Source organism: Mytilus galloprovincialis, chromosome 1 (genome assembly GCF_965363235.1).
Source record: "Mytilus galloprovincialis chromosome 1, xbMytGall1.hap1.1, whole genome shotgun sequence".
NCBI lineage: Eukaryota > Metazoa > Mollusca > Bivalvia > Mytilida > Mytilidae > Mytilus > Mytilus galloprovincialis.
The window spans coordinates 108695138-108717636 of record NC_134838.1 but is presented as its reverse complement, the minus strand read 5'-3'; the positions used below and the strand labels follow the sequence as shown (position 1 = coordinate 108717636).

The window sequence follows — 22499 nt, the reverse complement described above, 5'->3', positions numbered from 1 at the left end:
TTTTAATTTTTACACTGCCAGTTGTCATAAAAAATACCCCATAAGTTCAGCACTAACAGCAACATTAAGACAATCTTAGTGCTGCTTTCAGAGATTATTGCTACCTATTGTTTTTTCGAACCATGTTAAAACATTGCTACTTAATGTCATAAAGTGAATAAATGCATATTCAGGACTTTCCCCCTGCTATTCACTAGTATAACTTGACGAGTCTAATTTTAATGTACAGCCTCCTACTAGGCACCTTCCAGTCTTTAAAACTAAAAACACAATAGCTATTTGTCTATGAAAATATTTCTTGGAAGTTTTAAGAATTTTTTTATTCATAGAAGATGGATTTTTTTCCTTTGAGATTTCCACTGGATAGAAACATAAGATGATGTGGTATGATTGCCAATGACACAACTATACATCAGATTTGGAATGAAGTTGGTGTAAGCAATTATAGTCAACTGCATGGCCTTCAACAATGAGATAAACCCATACCATAGTCGACTGTAAATGACCCAGACATGAAATTTTGGAAAAAATCAATTGAGTACACCAACGGCCTAATTTGTAACAAAACAATTAATGAACAAAAATCATTACAGACATGAACCAATGACAACCACTCCTGTTTTGGAACAGGGCCATAAAGAGTTTGGCATGGTTAAACATGTTTGTGAGTGTTCAACCAGCCCTCAAACCTGGGACAAATCTTGGTACACATGAGATTTTTAAAAAAAATTACTAGAACGTAATGGTATTACATTTTTTACTCACCAAATAATTTATCATATAAAATCTATCGTAAACTTTATTGTTAGGATTAATTTTTCTGTGTTGTTTCTTTCTCATATGCTCTTTTAAAACAATTCTGTCTCTAAATGTCTTTTCACAATATAAACAGTTAAGACTGAAAGATATAAACATGACAAATTATTTCTTTGACACAGTATATGTTCAATTTTAGAACTGATGTAGAAATGCTTTGCTTAACTTTCCCTTGTGCAAGGGGTTTGAGCTGCTTGAAATTTAATCTTTAGAACCTACCAGTATTACATATATTTACTTCCTCACTTCTTATAACTTTCAGAACTGTTAAATCATAACTAATAATGTAAGTCTGGTTTTTCTTCATCAATATAACAGAAACAATACATGCTTTATATAAACTAATTTTGGTGCAGTGCTTCAGTTATATCATTTCAGTATTTCCAAATCAAATCTTTGGAACTGAAAACAAAAGCATTGTGTTATCATAACTAAATATTTTAAAGGTTTTACTTTGTAAAACAGCTGATTCACAAACCACACCTCTTTTGGATTTGGATTTTTGGTGTTTACATGCCACTTTTAAGCACCGCATATAGGCTATTTCGTGGCAGCTAGTTTCTATTGGTGGAAGAAGCCAGAGTGTCCAGAGAAAACCATGACCTTTGATAGGAAAACTGTCACTGATGGTCCTAGTCAATTAAGATTAGAGTTGAGTGCACCTGCACAAGCGGGGTTCAAACTCACAACGTCAGTGTTGACTTGCTAGTGGTCACAGTAGTAACCACTAAGACCACTCAGCCATCAAGGCCCCTCACTTCTTTTGGAGAGATATTTAATATTTATAAATGTTATTTATTAACCTACCGATCTATGATCTCCATGTTTCATCTCATAGAGATACAACTTGGGAATTCTACCACGATAAATTCTGATTCGTTGGATAGCCGATAAATTGAATCTTTAGGAAGACTCAAAGTAAAAGATAGTACAGAATATTGGTACAAGTTTAAACTCTTTGAGAAGCATATAAATGTTCAAAATATGCCGCACAACATTTGCAAAAAATATAAGGGCATACAAACTATAAATTCCAGGAATTTTTTTTTTTAACGTCATAAAAGTTGCACAATTCTAGCAGTAAAAAGAGTTACCATGGGAAATTGTGTTGTTTATATTTACAGAAGTGCAACCTATAGGATTGTTCTAAATGTATTGCAATCAATAATATACTGACAGTCAGTCATTCAGTGGGTACATGAGTTTTCTTTTTTTAGTTAATGTAAATGTAAATAACTTTAGATTATATATACCAGTTTGTATGTATTTTATTAGGAAGAAACTAGCTTGGTTATAACTTTTGATGACACAGGCTATAATAGTTTCATGTGATACTCTTGCAAGCATTTCCAATATAGAGACCATTGATTTGTGTATTTGACTTTAATATCATTAATGGATATTTAGTTAAATTTTCCTACATCTAAATATTAACTTACTTGCTTAACTGCTCTTGTAATAAATCTAAAAACTCATCTTTATATACTGAAATATAAAACACATGAAAACACATAATTTTCTTTATAATACAGTTGATCCCGGTTTTTTATGTACTATAATTTCATTTATCTCATGGATACATATTTTTGTGAAAGAAAACAATGTTATGTAGGAAACTTTAATTCATTTATTGGAAGTCAAAAATTCAAAAATATGCTGAAATGCTTAAACTTGCATAAAAACTAACAAAATTGCTGTGAAATAGCAAAATATCCCCAACACTGTAAATTAGGAATGAAATAGTGTGTCACAGTGTGTCATTGTGTCCAACAATCATTAAAATTGGGGTTATTTATTGGACTACACATGATAGCAAACAATTCTACCAAGCATATGGTCTCTGGGAAATGATGTGTCTGAGGCAGACAGATGGGTGGAAGGAGAATATAACTATTTCCTCTGTGTGCACAGAAAACAAAAGTTCATAAATGATTCCATTGAACCCCATGTCTCATCCACAACTGCAGATGTGTATTTAAAAGTAAAATGTCTACTCCTATTTACAAAAAATGTATTAGTAACATACGGATAATCAAAATTTTGCACAGGGTGATATATCTTATTTTTAAAGAAGCTTCTGACCATGTTACCTAAAAATCCATAAAGGTTTGACAGATATTTGGGTTTTTAAACTCTTTCACCATAGAAAAAAGGAAAAATATAAAAAGTTTGTGTCCAAGGGACATAGTTGTCCCCTCTTGTAAATATATAGTATATTCAGCATTTTTTTCATTTATGAAGGGACATGACTAAAGAATGGTGAAAGTAAAGCAACCCAAATTCGAACGTGATCTGTGCTACATGTAGGTGGTTATAAACATTGTGTATAAGTTTTATAACATTTGGTTGAGGCAAAGTAAAGTTAGAGTGTGGAAACTGCTAATTCAGCATGTTTTCTGTTTATAAAGAGACATAACTCATGAAGCTTGAAAGTGATGCTAACTAAGTTAAACTTGATCTGTGTTTGGTGGTGTCAATTTCAATATTTTTTAACCACATTTAAACCTAAACACTGTCACTGCTGACAATATGTAGAATCTCTATGTCTCACCTCCTTGAATGTACTAAGTCAAGAAAAAAAAAATGCAGTAATAACTGTAAGGCAGAAAGAATTCAAATTGATTTTAAGAAAACTTTGTTTGAGGTTGATACATGTATTACTGTATTAAAGCAACGCTTTATCATAAAACACAATCATACCAAATCTAAATTACTACAAATGTGTTTGCACATAAACCTGATAAGGATAAAACTATTTATTCAAACAGTAAAATGCAATAAAACTATTTTTTCAAACAGTTACATGCAATCAATTACATTTTTTATAAATCACACACAGATAACCTTGTCCTGAAGTGCCATTAAACATGAATTGGAGTTATATCATACAAATTTTCTATTTATTAAGATCCGTAGTTATACTACTGCAAAGTTTAAAAACTTCCACATTGAAAACTGTATTAAAACATCATTTTTATTTGTTTATTATCTAAATTACTGGTTTAAATGATCATTACAAAGATCATGATAGCACGAATCAAAATAACTTTACAGTTATAGGAAAATACTGCATCCAAAGAATATAAATGTTTGGGTGTTAAAAAGTGAAGGTTTATAAGATTTTCAACACGTCTGTATATATGTTCTGCTTCTGTTGTAATCAGTATCATTAAGTTTTAGAGTTATGTCCCTTTACAAATGGAAAAATTGCTGAAATATTTATTTCTCTTAAGTTTGCCTCAACTAAATGTTATGAAACTTTTAAACAATGCTTATTACCACAAAACTCATATGGCTAGTAAAGATGTGTAATTCTCTTAGTTATATGAGCTGAAAAAAGAAAAATTAAAGTACCTATATTGTCTGGCAGTCCAACATTAAATCCATGATCATGAGCCATATGATCAAACAACAATCCCCTGCAAAACAATGGAAACAACATATCTTTAAACCATTCAATTTTTCTAGTTTTCATTTGTCAAATCTGATAAATTATTATATATTTCTGCTGTGATGATTATTTCATATTAATAAATATGTCAGGGTCTTGAATTTTTGTAGGGCTTTATTGCAGTTTTGTAAATGAAAATAACATGAATAAAAATGAGAACATTATATGTTGAAATGCACATCAGGTTCAGTAAAGTTGATTTAATGTCACCATTACCACTGAGTCTATACCTCTGCTAGTGAAATTTAATTCCTTGAGTGTATCACCAACCCAGAAACAAGTACTTAGGGCAATCACATGATCATACAATTATAAATTTTAAACAATTTGCTGTGATAAACCTAGCACATCATTTAAAATACAGAAATGTAGCTTCCACATGTATTACTCTGATATCATGTCTTGGTTTTGCTATACTTTATGTCCTTTTTGGTTATATTTATTTAGCCCTTCAACATTTATATTCAGTTCCAATTATTTTGGCCATTAGCATCACTGAAAAGAAATTACTGGGTATATGTCAAAATGCATATCTTTTGTGGTAAGAATGATAAAGTTTAAAACAAGTACAGTAATTGTTATTGAACATGTCAATAATTAATCAATTTCTCTGGTATCTTATTCATCACCCCAAAAAAATCTGATCTTTAAAATGTGCAATGCAGCACATGTCTGTATAAAATATTGCACCATCATAACATAGAAAACCATACCTATTTCCTTCTAATTTTTCTCTACAGAATAGACAATCTCTGGCTGGCAGTGAATCATCCCTTTCTTTCTGTTGGATACTCAATACATCCTCCTACAGCGGAACAAAACCATATATAACATACCAATATTGTAATTGACTTTATAACAGGCACATTTTTTACTGTGTCTATTTACAGGCCATTTTGAATATATAGTCGCACCTTGACTAAAAGTTTTCGAATGGACTAAGACAGCAAAATATACAACTATAGCCTTCATCAAAATTTAATATAAAAATTATTAGATATTTAAAAAAAAAATCAAGGTTTGCAGAAAAGAGTTTATAGCCTCAGAAAATAAACTACTACATGGATTGTAATGAGACGGCAGCCCTACAAATGAGTTACTTTAGTTAAATTGTTTTGTATAACATAAATGAAAATAATAACATATTCACTGTGCTTAAACGGCCGTGGGTAACTTAAGTTACCCACAGCCCAAGATGGAGACGCCTGGCTTCGGTTAGGAAGTTTGCTCCTTTATAATTACAATACCATGTATACAAAAGAAATGTTGAGTAATTAAAAATTTATATAAATCTTTTAGGGAAACTCTGCAATGTAAAACATGGTTTGTTACTACAAAATAAACGATTACAGCACGATTTGCCAAAACACTTATGATGTCCGTAACTTCAAAACAACTTGTCCGTAACTTTAGCATAATGTCAGTAACTTTCAAAGAATCTTTATTCGTGGATGTAATTATTTAAAAAAAGAAATGATAAATAACAAAAATACCGAACTCCTAGAAATATTCAAACGGGAAGTCCTTTATGGAATGGCAAAGCCAAAAGCTCAATTTAACACACCAAACGAATGGAAAACAACGGTCATATTCCTGCCTTGGTACAGGCATTAAAAAGTAAAATTACAAAAATACTGAACTCTGAAGAAAATTCATAAAGGAAAGTCCGTTAACAAATGGAAAAGTCCAAAGATCAACCGAATGGATAACAACTGCCATTTTTCTGACTTGGTACAGGCATTTTCTTATGAAGAAAATTGTACGGCAAAATTAATGTATCTTACATTCTACTGGCTTTATAGATTGTTAACTGCTTAAGTTTTAGATGATAAATCATCACATGCAGGTTATAAATCTCACCATTTCCAACTGTAGAAATTACATTTATAGTGAACATATGGAAATCACCTTAAGAGAACAAGTTCGGAGGTCAATCCTTAGCAGAAATACATAGATGAATCAATCCAAACCTCTAAAGAAGATATGTATGATTTGATACCCGATCTTTTTCAATCCCGGAGGTCAATGGAACTTTTAGAAGATTTTAAATCTACCTAACTGACACCTGTTCAACAATATAGCCTTCCATCTACTCTTAGACATTGGCATTTTTTTCTCACAATCAACAACACATCACACTAGATATAGTGAAGAGACCATACTTTTTTGGCTAACAATTCAGAAATTATTTACAGGAAAGGATATTATTTTTTCCTGCGACTACACAGGCCAAGGACTCATCAGTGAACAATCTACAAAGCTAGAAGAATGTTAGATAAATTTAGCTGTACCGTCAGATCCCGTTTTATCCCGGGAATTTTTTTTTAAAATTTAACGGAAAATCCGTGACACTCTGGTTTGCTTTTTTCTCTTGTTTAGTTTGAAGCATATCGTTATTGTATAAATCTATGTAATAATTAATTGGTTTGCTAGTGTTTATTGTCCTTTAAGTGTTGAAATTGCTAATCTTACCATTTTGAAAAAAAAGTTACCCACATCCGAATTTAAAGTTACAGTCTGATTATTTTTGACTTATAAGTTACGGACATCTTATGCATTTTTTAAAAGTTGGCCTTGCGCTAAAGTGAAGTCAAAATTAACAAATTTGTAGTGATAGTAAGTGATTTCTTTATTCTAAAATCCTATCAATATTTACATAGATCATGGAAAACGTTGCAAAAAGTAGATTTCGTATCAACTATCATCTCAACGAGTTTATAGTCCGCCATCTTGGGCTGTGGGTGACTTAAGTTACCCACGGCCGTTTAAGCACAGTGATATTACTATGGTGTTTTTCACTACAAATTCAGATCTCACACTGACAGACGCATAGTTTTTTTTTCTTTCTTTTTTCTTCTTCAAAGAATAATCTGTTATCAAGTTTTACCTATTAACATTTAAAATGCAAGTTTTTATATTTATATTTATAAAGCAAACAAACCAATGTTTTTTTCTGTAAGAAATTTCTCAGACTTTTATCTTCAGACAAGACATCACTGAGTAAATAATACTGATCTTTAGGACCTGAAAATAAAAATTAAAAGCATCGTACAAGATAAGCTCAAGTCAGATTTTTACTTAAATAATATGAGACTCTTTATGTTTAACTCTCTTTTCTCTTGGCATCAGTTACTCATTATAAAATATGTTGTTTCTTGGCTGTTTGTGATATTTGGCTGTTGTCCCATTAACATATAATCCACATCACTTTTTAAACATATGATAAGGTATGAAAAATATGGTGTAAGTATAACGTCTGTATGGTGTATTTATTATGGAAAATACTTGACAACACACAAAACTGCAAAATTTAATTAATGCCCTTGCCAATCATTGCTTACATTTTATGATGGAACAACACTTTTAATGCAAGTTTTATCATTGCAAACCTGATACTGTGACATTTTTTCCATTAATAAAAACATTGCAAAATTTTTGGGAATTTACAGCAGTTGGTATGTATGATTCTGCTACAAGTACTCACCTTCATCTTTATCACCAGAATTAGTAAGTATAATGGAGCAAAAATCTTCTACTGGCTGTTCCTTAAACCTGGCTTTCCAATATAGGAGGTACCTGTTGATAAAAATAAAAATTAAATATCTGTAAATCCATCCATTACTTGACTTTTAAACCTGTTTCTTTCCATAGGCACTTGTATCAGAATTTTTTTTTTTATCTTTATCTAAACTATCGTGTTTGAGAAATGTAACCTTGTCGCGAACTTCTGTTAAATTTCGTTTAAAAGGTTGTATATACCACTGAAACTTGTTATGTCACAATAGTCCAGTCACACTAAGGTTTAACCTCAAACTAATTGCAACAGAAAAGGTTTAAGTTCTAATCTATGGCAGTAAGCCCCTAATATACACAGAAAAAAATCCCATAAAATCTAACTTGATGAAATCTCAAAATCAGCATTTTAATTTCCTATTGAAATTAACATTGGAAAGGAAAGATAACTCCGCAATAATTGGTCTTTTTTTAGTCAGTTTTTGGTTGATTTTCTTAAAATCATGTAAAGCATGATACTTTGATTGGGTTACAAGTTGGTATATGACTATATCATATCATCTTCCCCTCATGAAATGTACAAAACTCAAGTGTTATGGGTATTTAAATCTTTTTTGTGCATTTTTCATTAAAGGGAAATTCCGCGATTTTTTACTTATCATCTAATTATGTTCATCTTAACATAAAAAACACATTTGCAAAGTTTTAAATTTATATTCCTTCTAATAACGGAGAAAATCAAGTATTTGTAACTTTTTTGGTTGAATTCTCGAGTGGGTCGTGACGTATTAGCCCGATTTATTGAATTCTGGGAAAAAATAAAATCTGTTTAACTCTTATAGCTTATCGACAATATACGTAATTAAAAGCGCACAGCTGACGAATGGTCGAAGTTATGAACCACAATATAAGAATGAACGAAAATGAATATGCATATACCGTTTTGTATTGATTGAATTAAACTCCTATAAAATTATCTCTAGTAAATGTTTTTGAATAAATTTAATTAATTATTGTTGAGATTTTTTTCATAAAATATTTATTGAACATTTTTACTGATATTGAACTGAAAATATTTCAGTTCTATTTACCGTTATTGTTTTGATAATCATTTCAATGCAACTAATGTGTGAGCAGAGTGTGTATATTATTTTGTAAAGGTCACTGTATATTTCTCGGCTTGAGGTCAATTCGTTTACCTTGTAGCTATTTAGCCGCAGGTGTGAGTTCAAGCGTACACAGGTATAAATGTTGTTATTTGGAAAGGATAAACAGAAAGGATTAGAAAGAGTATGCTGTCACGATGTTAATACACTAAGATTTAATACACGATGAGAATAAAGATACAATAATTAAATTGTGTAAATTAATTGAAAATAAAATTCAGATTCGTAATTCCGAAAGTGTATAAAAATAAAAGGAAACAATTTTTGATTACTTTCTTAGCGGCAATTGGCGTAAAGATTCAAATATGAAGCAAAAAATAGTAGTTTTAATCTTTTATAAAAACTAAATGCAATATTACCCAATTTGATATACCATTGTACATCTGTTTGATATCATTGACTTTACCGGAATTTCTTAACTTGTATTCAAATCTGGCTGTGTTTAAATGCTAATAAAACTATTACAATTTTAAAGTTTTTAATTGACAAAAAAATACAACATACAACATGCATGATTTTTTTTTAGTTTCTTTTTAACATTTTATTCTTACATAATTAAATTCATTTGACAATCATTTACACGAACTTTTTGTGAAAAGAATATCAATTATCTAAGCTAAGGCATTATTTCTTTTGAGGATTTTTGAGGATTTTTTTTAAAATTCTATGATAATATTTGTGCAATGTTGAACATGATAGCCGTCATTAATCCAAATAAGTAATACAGTAGTTGTAATAAAAGTTATATTTTAGTCATGCATAACTGATATTGACGAATTTATAATGGTTCGTCCATACATCGTTGTTCTTGAAACAATCATTATTAGTATACATGTAAGTTTCCTGACGTATAAGAGCCATTGAGGATGAGCTCCAGAGAAATCAGACTAGTGGCGTTTCGTTCGTTTGTTTGTTGGGAAAGGAGAGGAAATGCAACCGCTTGTACAGATAAACGACAGAATTACCATACAAGCATTTATAGTCAACACAATCAGAAAGAGTTCCCATCGTTAGACGGGGAATATGAAGGCTTCCAAGAATGAACAAGTGACATGTCTAACTCTGAACAGTTAGAAAACAGACTATCGACATCGACCGCTTGTTCTTAATATTTGAAACTGTATGCATATATATACGTATACGTTTATGATATATATAGTGATGAGTTCTTGCGTCTGACAAAAACTAAATTCCTTCATGGTTATATCTTGCCATACGTTTATATTGGTTTGTAAGGTGATTACTCACAATCGTTATTTGAAAATGCTGTTTGTGAGATGTAGATTCATTTCAATACAGAAATTTCGTCTATATATTTCACAAGTGTATAACACGGAGAAGCTCTGAAGGTCCATTACTCCCATTTTGTTTGGGTGTGAACCATCGATCACAGAATAAGATGATGATGGTAGAAAGAACTATGGGCGTCATGTGGCAAATATTTCATGCATATCGGACAATGAGTTGTCAATCTGTTGTATGAAAAGATTTCCAATACAACCATATTATTGAGAAGGAATGTTTACATGCTATACTCTCGTACTAGTATTACAGGGTTCTTGTGGCGTTCACCTTAGACACACATCTTTTTAACGATGTTTAAAAAAAAGACAGAACCAATTTAATGTCATATTTCCCTATTTTTTAAATATAACTAAAAGTCTTTTATCTGACAAGAATACCCCTATTTAGCGAACAAGTAATTTATTCTTTTTTCTGTTACTGAATACCAAGAAAGAAAATAAATCCCGAAATTAATTTGAAACTTTGATACTCAAAAGTTTCCCAGCAAAATATTCACATTCCCTGGGGATAATTAGTGTTCGTCCAGTGGCATATATAACAATTGTGATGACGAATTACTTCCTTTGTTCGAGAACAATCTTATTGAAATATAAATCTGTGATTTTACTAGGTCCACAGCTTCAATGAACCAAAGCAAAAGTTATACATCGACCTGTATTTAAATCAAATTGGTTCTCTTCTTCTTCTGGTATACAATAGTCTATCGACATTCGATGATTACATACTGTTGGCATACGTGGACTAGTCTATTTACAACACTTTTACCCCTATTTATTCAAAATATATGTTTTTTTCTTATGTTCAATGTATACATGTATATATTATAAATTGCGCTATAGTTCCGTAACTTTCTATCCAGTCGTATAAACGAATCGTCGGCAAGTGCGTACATTTTTTTAAATCAATATTTCTGGTCTGTTCCAATCTGTCCTTCACTATTGACAATGACTATATATTACATTTTCCCAAATTCACCCTTGGAAAAAATATTTAAATAGATTTTAATTTCATCAAATCTTATTTTTTGGGTATTATTTATATGTTTATGAATTATATTCTTTACACCAGAAATGTTATTTATAAACAAGCGTATGAGTTTAGTAATGACAAGTAAGACAGAATTGTATATTATTCATCTGATAGTTCAAAATGGAAAGTTGTAAGTTATAAGTTATCAGCCGTGTACACTATTAGTTACATAGTGTGCTAGTGACCTAATACGGTATATATGGGGTCAGTAAATTCCATATGGGGTGAGAGCGAAGCTCGAATCCCCATATGGAATTTACTGACCCCATATATACTGTATTACGTCACTAGCACACTATGTAACGAATTTATCTTACCGACTATCTTAACGTGTGAAATTAAGGCTAGTGATTCTCAAAACGAGCAAGTCTTCAATACTGTTAGCGCTAAGAAAATACTTCCATTAATCCTACAAAAACAGATGCCAACAATAACGACTTGTAAGGTTTAAATGTGTTTTATGAATTTATTTCAATCTGAATCATCAATTTCTTCGTCTGTTGGAACTTTTAAGATTTTTTCTCAGTACCGTTTTGTTTTTTACAAAGGGACATAACACCATTACTAACCGTGTATGAAATAAGCCCCACCCCCTTCTTACCTAATAAGGAATATAAAGGGACGTAACTCCACTACTAACCGTGTATGAGATAAACCCCGCCTCCCTACTAACCTAATATCAAATATACACGGTTTGCACGCGGACGCTTTTAACCAATCATATTCCTGGAAATGTATAGGAGGTAAGATAATGATCAATACCTGCAGAAGTGAAACGATGCATGAACTTGCAAGCCCGACAGGAAATCGCTTGAATACCTAGACGTGTCACCTCACACCCCTCACAATACCTTTGGAAGTAATACCTTTAGCCATGCTGGTGATCAGATGAGGGAAGATCAAAATATATTTGTTTATTACTTTAAAGAATTATGAACAAATTAGATTTTCGAAAACAATTTTCACGGAACACTTATTTATGATTTCAACTTTGACTTTTCACCTAATTCCAATATCAACAGTTTAAAAACAACAGACCATGGTAATTTAAAAAAAGTAAGAATATTTTTCATATCAAGTTAGTTAGTCGGATAAAACAACCGTACGATTGACAAGATATCGACACGCAATTACGACTACATCGGTTACTGTAGTTTTGTTTCTTTGTGGTTTATAGACATATCGTTTTTATTAATCGGGAAAGAAGACAAAATGGCGGATCGCAGAGAATTGATACTTTAAATTTAAAATCGATGGTGATCGCTTATCTAGCGGAATAAAACTTTAATATCTATGAATTTGAGCATTTTTATACAGAATGAACATAATATCAATTTTTGATTTTTTTGCGAAGTTTCCCTTTAAAAAAAATTGCCAATTTGTGGCTTTGTGACCATTTTGAAAAAATAATGAAAATTTTGTTTGGGTATACCTGTAAATTATATTTGTTCAGCATCTACCTTTTCAAAAGAAACTTTAAACCACATAAAGAAGAATATATGATTAATTTTTTTTATTAAATTTGAGATTCTTTACCTTGACATGCTGAAAAATTTAATAAATGGTCAACTAATGAAATATGAAATCTAGGTTGAAGCTTAATAAAATAGATATGATTACACCTTTAGAGTTGATTGTTATACTCTAAAGATGGATAAAATATCAAGAATCAATACATTCTGCTGAACATAAGCCATAAAGTTGTAATTTTGTATAAATTTTATTGATATATTTGCCTTTTTTGCAGAGTTATCTCCCATTTCAATGCAAATCTCCATAGGAATTTTAAAATCTTGATATTAAGGCTTCATCAAGTTATATTTTATTTGACTTTTTTCTGTGTATATTTGGGGTATAATGCTAAAGATTAAAACTTAAAAATCTTCTGTTTCAATTACTTTACGGTAAGGGTCATATTAATGCTAGATTGACTGGACTACAAATATTTCCTAAATTATCTACAAAACAGTGTATAAGTAATAACACGCCTGTCTTTATCTTCAACCTTCAAAGTATGTCAACTGAAATTATTTCATCTTTTCACAGTTGATTTGAAACATTATTGTGAAGGTTGTCCTGACATAATACCAATTCAATGTCATATATTGGAATATATCATTGATAGAATTAGAGTTCACTTCCCCCTAGCTGATTTAAGAAACAGCATATCTGTTTTCCTTTTAGAAAATCTTTCAAATTCGCACACCAGCCAGGTTTGATGACATCAGTGCATTTTCCATGAATTTTGAATATCGAATTTTACGACATCATAAACACAAAACAATTAATTTAAATTCATTATCTGACCTGGCCACTGTATTATATGCCTTTATACACAGAAGATATCTTTAAACTTTTATTGCTTTACTTATTGAATTGACTTGAAGTGGCGTCTATCTAATGTTTTTTACACCAAATTTATTCTATTTTTGTAACCTAGAAATATATTGTATGTGCAACATCTATACACCTGGAAAAAAGTATTGCAACACTTTCATTGAAAACATTGTAAAATGACATGATTATAGAAAGTGTATAATTTGGGATTTTCCTAAATACTTTTAATCAGTTTATGGTTTTAAAATTAAATGAAACTTACAATTCAGGCAAAATCAGGACTAGAGAGACACATCATTAGAGCTGTACTTCAAAAGTTATTCAAGCTTTGTATTATCTTCTATACCGACATTTAATAAAGGAATTTTTTACAACAAATTAAACATCTGACACAGAAAATGTGTGTTAAACTAGGCATTTCAAACAGTTCTGAATGAGTTTTATGCATAAAAAAATCTGAATTATTTGTAGAACTAATGTTTTGGAAAAATGAGTCCTGCAAAATTTGCATTTTTGTGAAAAATGCGAAAAACTAGTTCTGTGTAGCTATTATGTCCTATCCATGTAGTATTAATATTGTATGAAAAGTAAGCTGATACCATGAATTCAATTTTAAAACATATACGGATTAAAAGCATTTGGTCATTTTACATTGCTTTCAATGGAAGTGTTGCAATACTTTTTTCCAGGTGTATAGTTGTCGATATTTAGTTAGGTATTTATGCTTTATTGTTGGGTTGTTGTCTATGCTACATAATATCCATTTCTCTTATATATATTTAAAAATTTATTTTGTTGCCTGTGTCTAAAATATTCCTTTAAAGTATAATTAAACTCCTGTTTAAATTGTAAAAATCAATGCATTTTCCTGATACCTTTGGAAATGACTGATGAGATTAACATCTGCTATCACTAGTTTATGTTCTTTCACCAAGTGTCTCTGAACATTATCTTTTTCATCAAAAGTCTGGTTGCAAAATAAACAAGAGAAGACAGCTCTGTCATTTAATTCAGTTGAGTCACCATCAATGTGAGATAAACTGAGGCATTCCAGAACCAATTTTTCTGAAAGTAGACAAAAAACAACAACTTAAACATTGTGATTGATCATAAATGAAAATACCTGGATGCTATATGAGCCACTATGACTATATACATGTACACCTTATCGCTATTCATGGCTGACTCAAGAATCTGGCGGCTTGAACTATTGACGTCATACAACAATCACTTTTCCATTGTGGCGTCAGATATTTTGTATAATGACATAATTTTTTTACAGGAACCTGTGTGATGTCCAGTAATGGTGGACAAATAGCGATAAGGTGTATTAAGAACAAAATCAATCTCTACCTTATAGTTTAAAGATATTCAGATGATTTATGTTGTGATAATACATTTAATATGATAAAAAGCCATTTTTGAAATTTACATTGTAGATAAAGCTTCAGTTCTGTATAAATATGAAGATATGGTATGAGTGCCAATGAGGCAACTCTCCATCGGTGTTAGTTTTTCTTACACATTCATTTTTGTTTCATCCCATTTCGATTTTTTCACTTTTCATTTGTTTGTTATTCCCCTTTGAACATATAATATTCAGTGTCTTCTAATTGTTATCATAGATATAATGAACATAATTAGGTTAAGTGTAGTTTATCCTTTATAAATGTGTTAGTCCTGTACTTTATGCAGTATTCTGACATTCCATATCCGGCCATGATTAATCTATCTAACAAAATTACATTTAACCTCCAGATACTGGGAAAAAAATATTTGTTTTCATGATACTGATGTTTTCTTGAACAACTATAAACTTTAATACATAGGTGTTGTAAAAAAGCAACAGTTTTTGGCACTTAGTCCCTAGTAATTTGAATCATTTCAGTGTATGTACCAATTACCAAGATTTCTGCATGTTGAATTAAAAATATAAAATATAAGCTGAGATGAAGCTTTAAGTTGATTGACCTAGCTTAGAGAACATGCTCGTAAAGGCTTAAAATTATGTATTACCAGCCGCGGATCCAGAACTTTTCCTAAGGGGGGGCCAGCTCCAGTCATGCTTCAATGATTCCCTATATCATCAACCAAATTTTTCCCACGAAAGGGGGGCCCGGCCCCCCCCCCCCCCCCCCCCCTGGATCCACCTATGATTACTGTACATCAAAAAATTAATCTACAGGGTTCTGTAGGGATGATTTTAAGAATGTAGGACAGAAAGTCTCAGGACCAAAACTCACAGACAAAAGTCACGGACAAAAAGTCACAATTCAGTTTTGAGATTATTTTTCTTTGAACAAGACAAGCAATTGCCAACAAATTATTTGCGACGTTTTGTCCTATCAAATTTAGGACTTTATATTATGTTCTGTGACTTTTTGTCCTGTGGCTTTCTGTCCTTTTACCGATTTTAATTGAGTGATCTAACTACAAGATATAGAGTATTCAAGTATTGCTCAGAAGCATTGATGATAAAAAAAAAAGAAGGGGTTGCAACCAAGGCTTCCAAAACGGTCATATATTCCGGACATTTGTTCAACTTGCAACTCCAGGAACCACACTCCTGGATTCACCACTGTATTGTGGTGTTAAAATTTTACAGGAACATTATTTTCATTGTTGATTTTTCAGCTTTTTACTAAATTTTATAGTATACATTCAGAACTCATTGGACTGAATCTGAATTTAATATCGTAAATGGGTTATGGAAGGTACAACAAATTCTTTTATCACTTTGGCCAAAGTGAAGCATAGCCGAAACGACCAAGGCCCAACCGGACCCATGGCCTCTTCTTCTTCTTCTTCCAGGTAAGGAACCGGATTCAATGCTGAATGTTCATGGTTCCGCGCGAAAACTTTACGCAGTGTCGGGCAACACAGAAAGCTTTCTCTTGGCTATTTACAAATACATTTAAACGTTCGCAAAAATATACAATTAAAATTATTTACAACTGGGTTTTCCTACTTCCTTTCAGAGCATGCCTTCAGGGCAGCTCTGAATCCCTCAACGGTGTTGGTCACTGTAACTGTTGTTGGTAGGTTGTTCCAGTCCCCGATTGTCCTTGGGAAGAAAGATTGGCCGTAAGTGTCTGTACTTGTTCTTTCTTGGAAGAAGCGGTTTTTACCTCTGGTCCGGTTATCATTTGGGGTCAAAAATTGGTGACGGTCTATATCTATAAGATCATGCTGGATCTTAAATAGCATGCATAATCTATTAGTTTTCCTCCGTTCTTCGAGACTTTCCCCTTTAAGATTTTTTACCATATTTGTGACACAGCCAGGTGTTCGGTCTGTGTAGTTGTTATTCACAAATTGTGCAGCTCTTTTCTGTACCTGTTCAATTGCCTTGATTTTATTTTGGGCGGTTGGGTCCCATATTGTGCTTGCGTATTCCACTGCAGGTCTTACCATGGATACATACGTAGCTGCCTTTACAGGTTTTGTACAGCCTTTGAGGTTTCTACGTATAAATCCCAACGTTCTGTTTCCTTTGCCTACTGTATTGTCTATGTGTTTATCCCATGTTAGGTTGTTGCTGATGGTTACTCCAAGATATTTACTTGCTTCCTCTGTGTCTAGAGTATGACCGTGTAGCTGGTACGATGTTTGTATCACTGGTCTATTTTTGGGGGATATTCTGATGACAAGACATTTTTTGGCATTAAAACTCATCTGCCATTTGTTTTCCCAGTCTTCCAATGCTGTTGAGTCCTTTTGAAGTAGTTCACTGTCAGTTTGGTTGGTGATGGTACGAAAGAGTAGGCTGTCATCCGCGAACAATTTGGTCTCTGATGTAGATGCTGTTTCTGGCATGTCGTTTATTTAGGCCAGGAACAGTAATGGAACAAGGACTGTGCCTTGGGGTACACCAGAGAGTACTGGTACTTGTGAGGAGACAGCACCCTCTAATATCACGCTCTACTTTCTGTTATGTAGGAAAGAGCGAATCCATTTATTGGTTTTGGGGTTGACGCCATAGTATTCCAGCTTGTGTAGGAGGCGGTGATGTGGTACCTTGTCAAATGCTTTTGCAAAGTCTAGCAGGATGATGTCTACTTGGCCGCTGCTTTTTAATTTTGATGCAATGTCGTTGATGGTTACGATTAGTTGAGATTCGCATGATCGTCTTTTGCGGAATCCGCGTTGTGCATCAGTTAGTATTTTATTTTTGTCAAAGTGGTCCATGATGTAGCTATGTACAATATGTTCTAAGACCTTACACGTGATGGAAGTTAGAGATACTGGTCTGTAGTTAGATGCTAGGTGCCTTTCGTCTTTTTTAAAAAGTGGAACTACATTGGCATCTCTCCAATCTTGCGGGACTTCACCAGTGTTCAATGATGTTTGGTATAGGTCTGTGAGTATCGGAGCAAGTTGTTCTGCTGCTGCTTTCAGTATAAAGGCTGGTATTGAGTCGGGACCAGTAGCTTTATGCGGTTTCAGGTTTTTTAACAATTTGTGGACTCCGTTGGTACTAATTTTTATGTCCTTCATGGTGTAGTATGGACTTTTTCCTATCTGTCATCTCCATTTGGTATAAAATATATTTTTGTTGAAGAATTGTTTCGTTTGCAGCAAGATGGGCAAGTCCATGTGTCTTCACTTTTGCCTAGGTTGCTGTATTCTAATGTTGACATACCAATGCAGTTTCTATGTGTCCACTTATCACAGTCGTCACAAGCTATGGATTCTATTTTACATGCTTTTTGGCATATCGTGCAAGGAAATCTGTGTGTACTCCTCTCGTGGACAGTTTTAAATTTTTGTTGAGTCAATTGAATATGTTTTTTTAAAGCTTTTATCCAGTAGTAAGTTTGTACAGATGATGTTACTGGGCTAAGATGGTGTTCAGATAGGTATATATTCACCCCTTCTATAGAGTTGTCGATGCAGTCTAAGCCTTTAACGAGTTCTGTGCCATAGGGCCAATAAATTGGCCTAAGCAATATCTGAAAAATGCCAGAGGGCCAATATTTTGGCCCTGAATTGGTAAAAATATTTATCATATTTTTGCAACAATTACGGCTTTATGTCTTTTAAAAATGTTGAAAATAAGTTGTTTGATAACTACGACAGTTAAATTTGAATAATTCAACGGTTTTATTATGTATACTGTAAACAATAGTTTGACGTTGACGTTTATTACGTCACTTTCACAACAACAACAGGTACCCGCGCTGGAGCAAACCAAACGTTAGAATACTATAGTCATACATGTATCAAATAGGGTACATGTGTTGATATTGAACTATTTCAACAATTTTGACTTGGAAAGACTATGGAGTAATATGAAAGGTTATGCATGCAGGTCCAACTTTTTTTGTTTTTTTCTAAAATAATTTATTTTTAATAATAAAAGATTTTTTAAATAAAGACATCTGGTCATTCAACAATATGTTAAAAGGAAAGGCGTTTTATTTAACACAAGGAAACTCATTGAAAATATATAAAACAAATCTGTTATTCTTTTATTTTTCATATGCTAGCCGCGTGTGCTATGTATGATTGTTTATCAATGCCACAATTCGGTAAACTCCGGCAAAACACTCGAAAATTAATAAGCTTGAATTCATCAACCATTGACTGAAATATTAATTGTCGATAATACGTTATAGATTCGTAATAAATTTTAACAACGTGCATGCATGCATTATTTCTGAATAAACATGTTTGCGTACATAAGTTCAATATTTTTTATAACCCTATAGGGCAATAAACTCGTTCCATGCAAAATGCAATTTCAAGACTAAACATAAACTGTTGCGATTATAGAACAAATGGTATTTATTATTTAACAATTGAAATGTGTATTGATAGTTAAAAATATCTGACCGGCATTTACAAGTTCTTCTATTAAGCTTTTCTTTGCATTTGCAAAATTGCCATTTTTCCAAAATAGTATTGTGAGGAAAACTACGGGAAATTGCACGAATATGAACGTCGTCTTAGAATATATGACGTCAACGGGAGCGTTGCGAAATACGGCAAATATGGCGAATATTGCAAATCCTTGGTTCCGCATTTTTCCGCCGGAAGAAATCGCTGAAGACCCCGAATTTATTGGTGAAAGTGGTGTAAAGAATATGCCAGACAGAGGAGCTCCTGCAATAGCATATTTTATGCTCATGTTTACAGTCAATCTTATGAAGAAGATAGTCCAAGAAACAAACAGGTAAAAAAGCTCGCTATTTTGGCATTTCTGTCTTCATAAAACTGATACAATATTATTGATAAAGTATATATCTGTTTTGTCATACTTTCACATGATGATAATTAAGTTGGTCCATAGCTTTACTTTTCCTACAAAATGTATCAGTATAATTTAACAAACAAATGTTTCGTCTGCATGCGAATGTCCTTTTTTAAAAATCTAATCTAATGATTATTTTTAACCTCCCCCGAACCATCCCCATTTAAAAAAAAAAGAAATATAAGCTTGCACAATTTCCCGATGTTTAGAATAACTATACAAAAGAAGTGAAAAGCCTATAGTAGAATTATCAAAGTGAATAGATCTACAACCAAAGGCATTATTAAAAATTTTGGGTGCGCGTATCATGAATATAAACTGTATATTGATTGTGTGTTACTACGTTTTCTCGTTTTGCGAACGCAATTTGGGATCGTAGATGCGGAATTCTTATTTTGCCGCCGAAAATAATGTACTAGATAAAGACCTACAAGCATTTTTTTTTTTTGAATTAACGAAAATCATTTACTTCAATGCAAACACGTATTCATGTTTCATTTCATTAATTAGATAAGTGAGAAACCCCTTTTTATTTTGAAAACATGAAATATGTAATATTTATAGGTTTATAAATACACACGGTACACGCCCCAAGTAGAACAAAAACACCCAAAAAGAATCTTCATAGATCCTCAAAAATATTGACGAAAATGTTGCTTATTTCATAAACATGAAATTAACGGGCCGCACCGGACCGGAATATTAACAGACATTTGAAAATATGATGCAGCTAGAAAAAATATTAAAATTTGATTGATTTCTTATTCTATATTGACGTATTTACAGCTCGATAAATACAGTGCGGTATTACAAAACGAAAATTCAAATAATAAGCATGTGTATAGTAAATTTTGATTTCCGTTTTTAATAAATTTACAGTTAAACTATTTTACATCCTTTAGCGTATATATTTTCTAATGTGATGACATTTATAATTCAGATATGCCCGATCATTTATCAAAACCAACATGCAAAGGATCAACAGATGTAGACATTCACGTGTTCACCAATGGATTAAGACTGGACCGCTCACAATTAATGAGTTCAAAGGGTTTCTTGCCGCTATTTATAATATGGGACTGAATAAGAGACCGACTCTACAGTGCTACTGGAAGAAAGGGAAACAAGAATACAAGTGGTTTAGAAAGATGTTTCCAAGAAATAGGTTTCAATTAATTCTAAAATTTTTACATGTTGTTGATAATCGTAAAGTTTCTGGCAGAAATGATCCAACATATGACCCATCAGCCAAGTTTAAGCCGATTCTTGATTCATTGAACATGCGATCCAAATATCTGTATACACCTGAAAGAAACCTATCGATTGATGAGTCTTTGGTTGGGACACGTGCGCGCTCTGTAATGACACAATATATACCAACAAAAAGTCACAAATTTGGCATTAAACTTTGGATGCTGGTAGAATCTATATCCGGTTATCTCGTACATAGTACTGTTTATAGAGGTCGTCGTTTCGATCCTGTGCCTGATGGGGAACTCCAAAGTAGTATGGTTGTTAAAAGTCTACTGAACGTTAGTTGTTTATTTGATAAAGGATACCATGTGTTTTGTGATAGTTTCTTTTCTAGTCTATCACTAGCATCAGAACTACTTTTAAATAGGTCATTTATGACTGGAACTTTAAGAAGTAACCGACCAATGCCACAAAGAATAAAAAACCCAGAATTACGTCCGGATGAATATGTATTTATGAGAAGACAAGAAACATTAGTATGTGCATACAGACAAAACAAACGGAAACCAGTTCGCCTAGTGTCTACATTTTGCAATGCACGAGTTTCACCTCGTGGCAAACCAACCGCCATAGAAAGTTACAGCAAAAATATGGGAGGAGTAGATCGAAATGACATGTTCACAGCATTCTACAACGATGAAAGGAAAACCGTCAAAATGTGGAAAAAAATTATGTTTAATCTTTTTCAAAGATTCATGATAAATGCGTACATTCTTTATAAAAAAAACTCAAACAACCCTCGTCCACTATCACGCCCCCAGTTCATTCACGAGGTAATTGAAAGTTTGTCAATGGAACACATGAGAGATAGATTTTCCGGGTCAGTTAGAAAATCGAAAGAAAGAACTTCGAAGATTAGCCAACGGCAAAGTGAAAGATTGTGTTGTATGTTCATATCGAAGTAACGGAAGAAGGAAGCGATCAAGATTACAATGTGGTAGATGTCTCCGCGGTGTGCATAGTTTATGTTTCAACCGACATTTAGTTCTGTGCGACGAACAGTAACAAATTTGACATTTACAAATAATAAAGATTTTCACATGTAATAAATTTTAATTATTTTTTTTAAAATAAGGATTTCTAAAATATACAAGTATTATAAGTTGTCAAGAGACTGACAAAAAAGAAAAAAAAGGCAGTTAACTTAAATAACACGTTGTCCAAAAGTAAGATCTCCCGTGGATGGGGAACTCTGGCTTTCCTAAAAAAAAAATAAAAAAAAAAAAGACCCGCTAACGTCACAAAATAGTTCATGGAACGTTTTTCAATTTTACGGTGAATTCATAACATTATGTTAATTTTAATACATCTATGACCCCCTCCCCCCAAAACTATAGTGAACCAGGTTACCTGCTGTTGCATGATGTTATTATAT

General features: G+C 32.3%; 1 protein-coding gene across 1 annotated transcript in view; it reads right to left on the bottom strand.

The window, feature by feature from the left end:
- Positions 1–22499, bottom strand: part of LOC143050164 (zinc finger protein 277-like) — a 63324-nt gene that overhangs the window by 36014 nt on the left and 4811 nt on the right. The window contains exons 2-8 of the mRNA XM_076223801.1: positions 14493–14682; positions 7752–7843; positions 7209–7291; positions 4981–5072; positions 4171–4235; positions 2256–2301; positions 766–898 (exon numbers count right to left, since the gene is read on the bottom strand). Of these exons, the coding sequence (XP_076079916.1) occupies positions 766–898; positions 2256–2301; positions 4171–4235; positions 4981–5072; positions 7209–7291; positions 7752–7843; positions 14493–14682 (701 nt within the window). The remainder of the gene's footprint in view (positions 1–765; positions 899–2255; positions 2302–4170; positions 4236–4980; positions 5073–7208; positions 7292–7751; positions 7844–14492; positions 14683–22499) is intronic.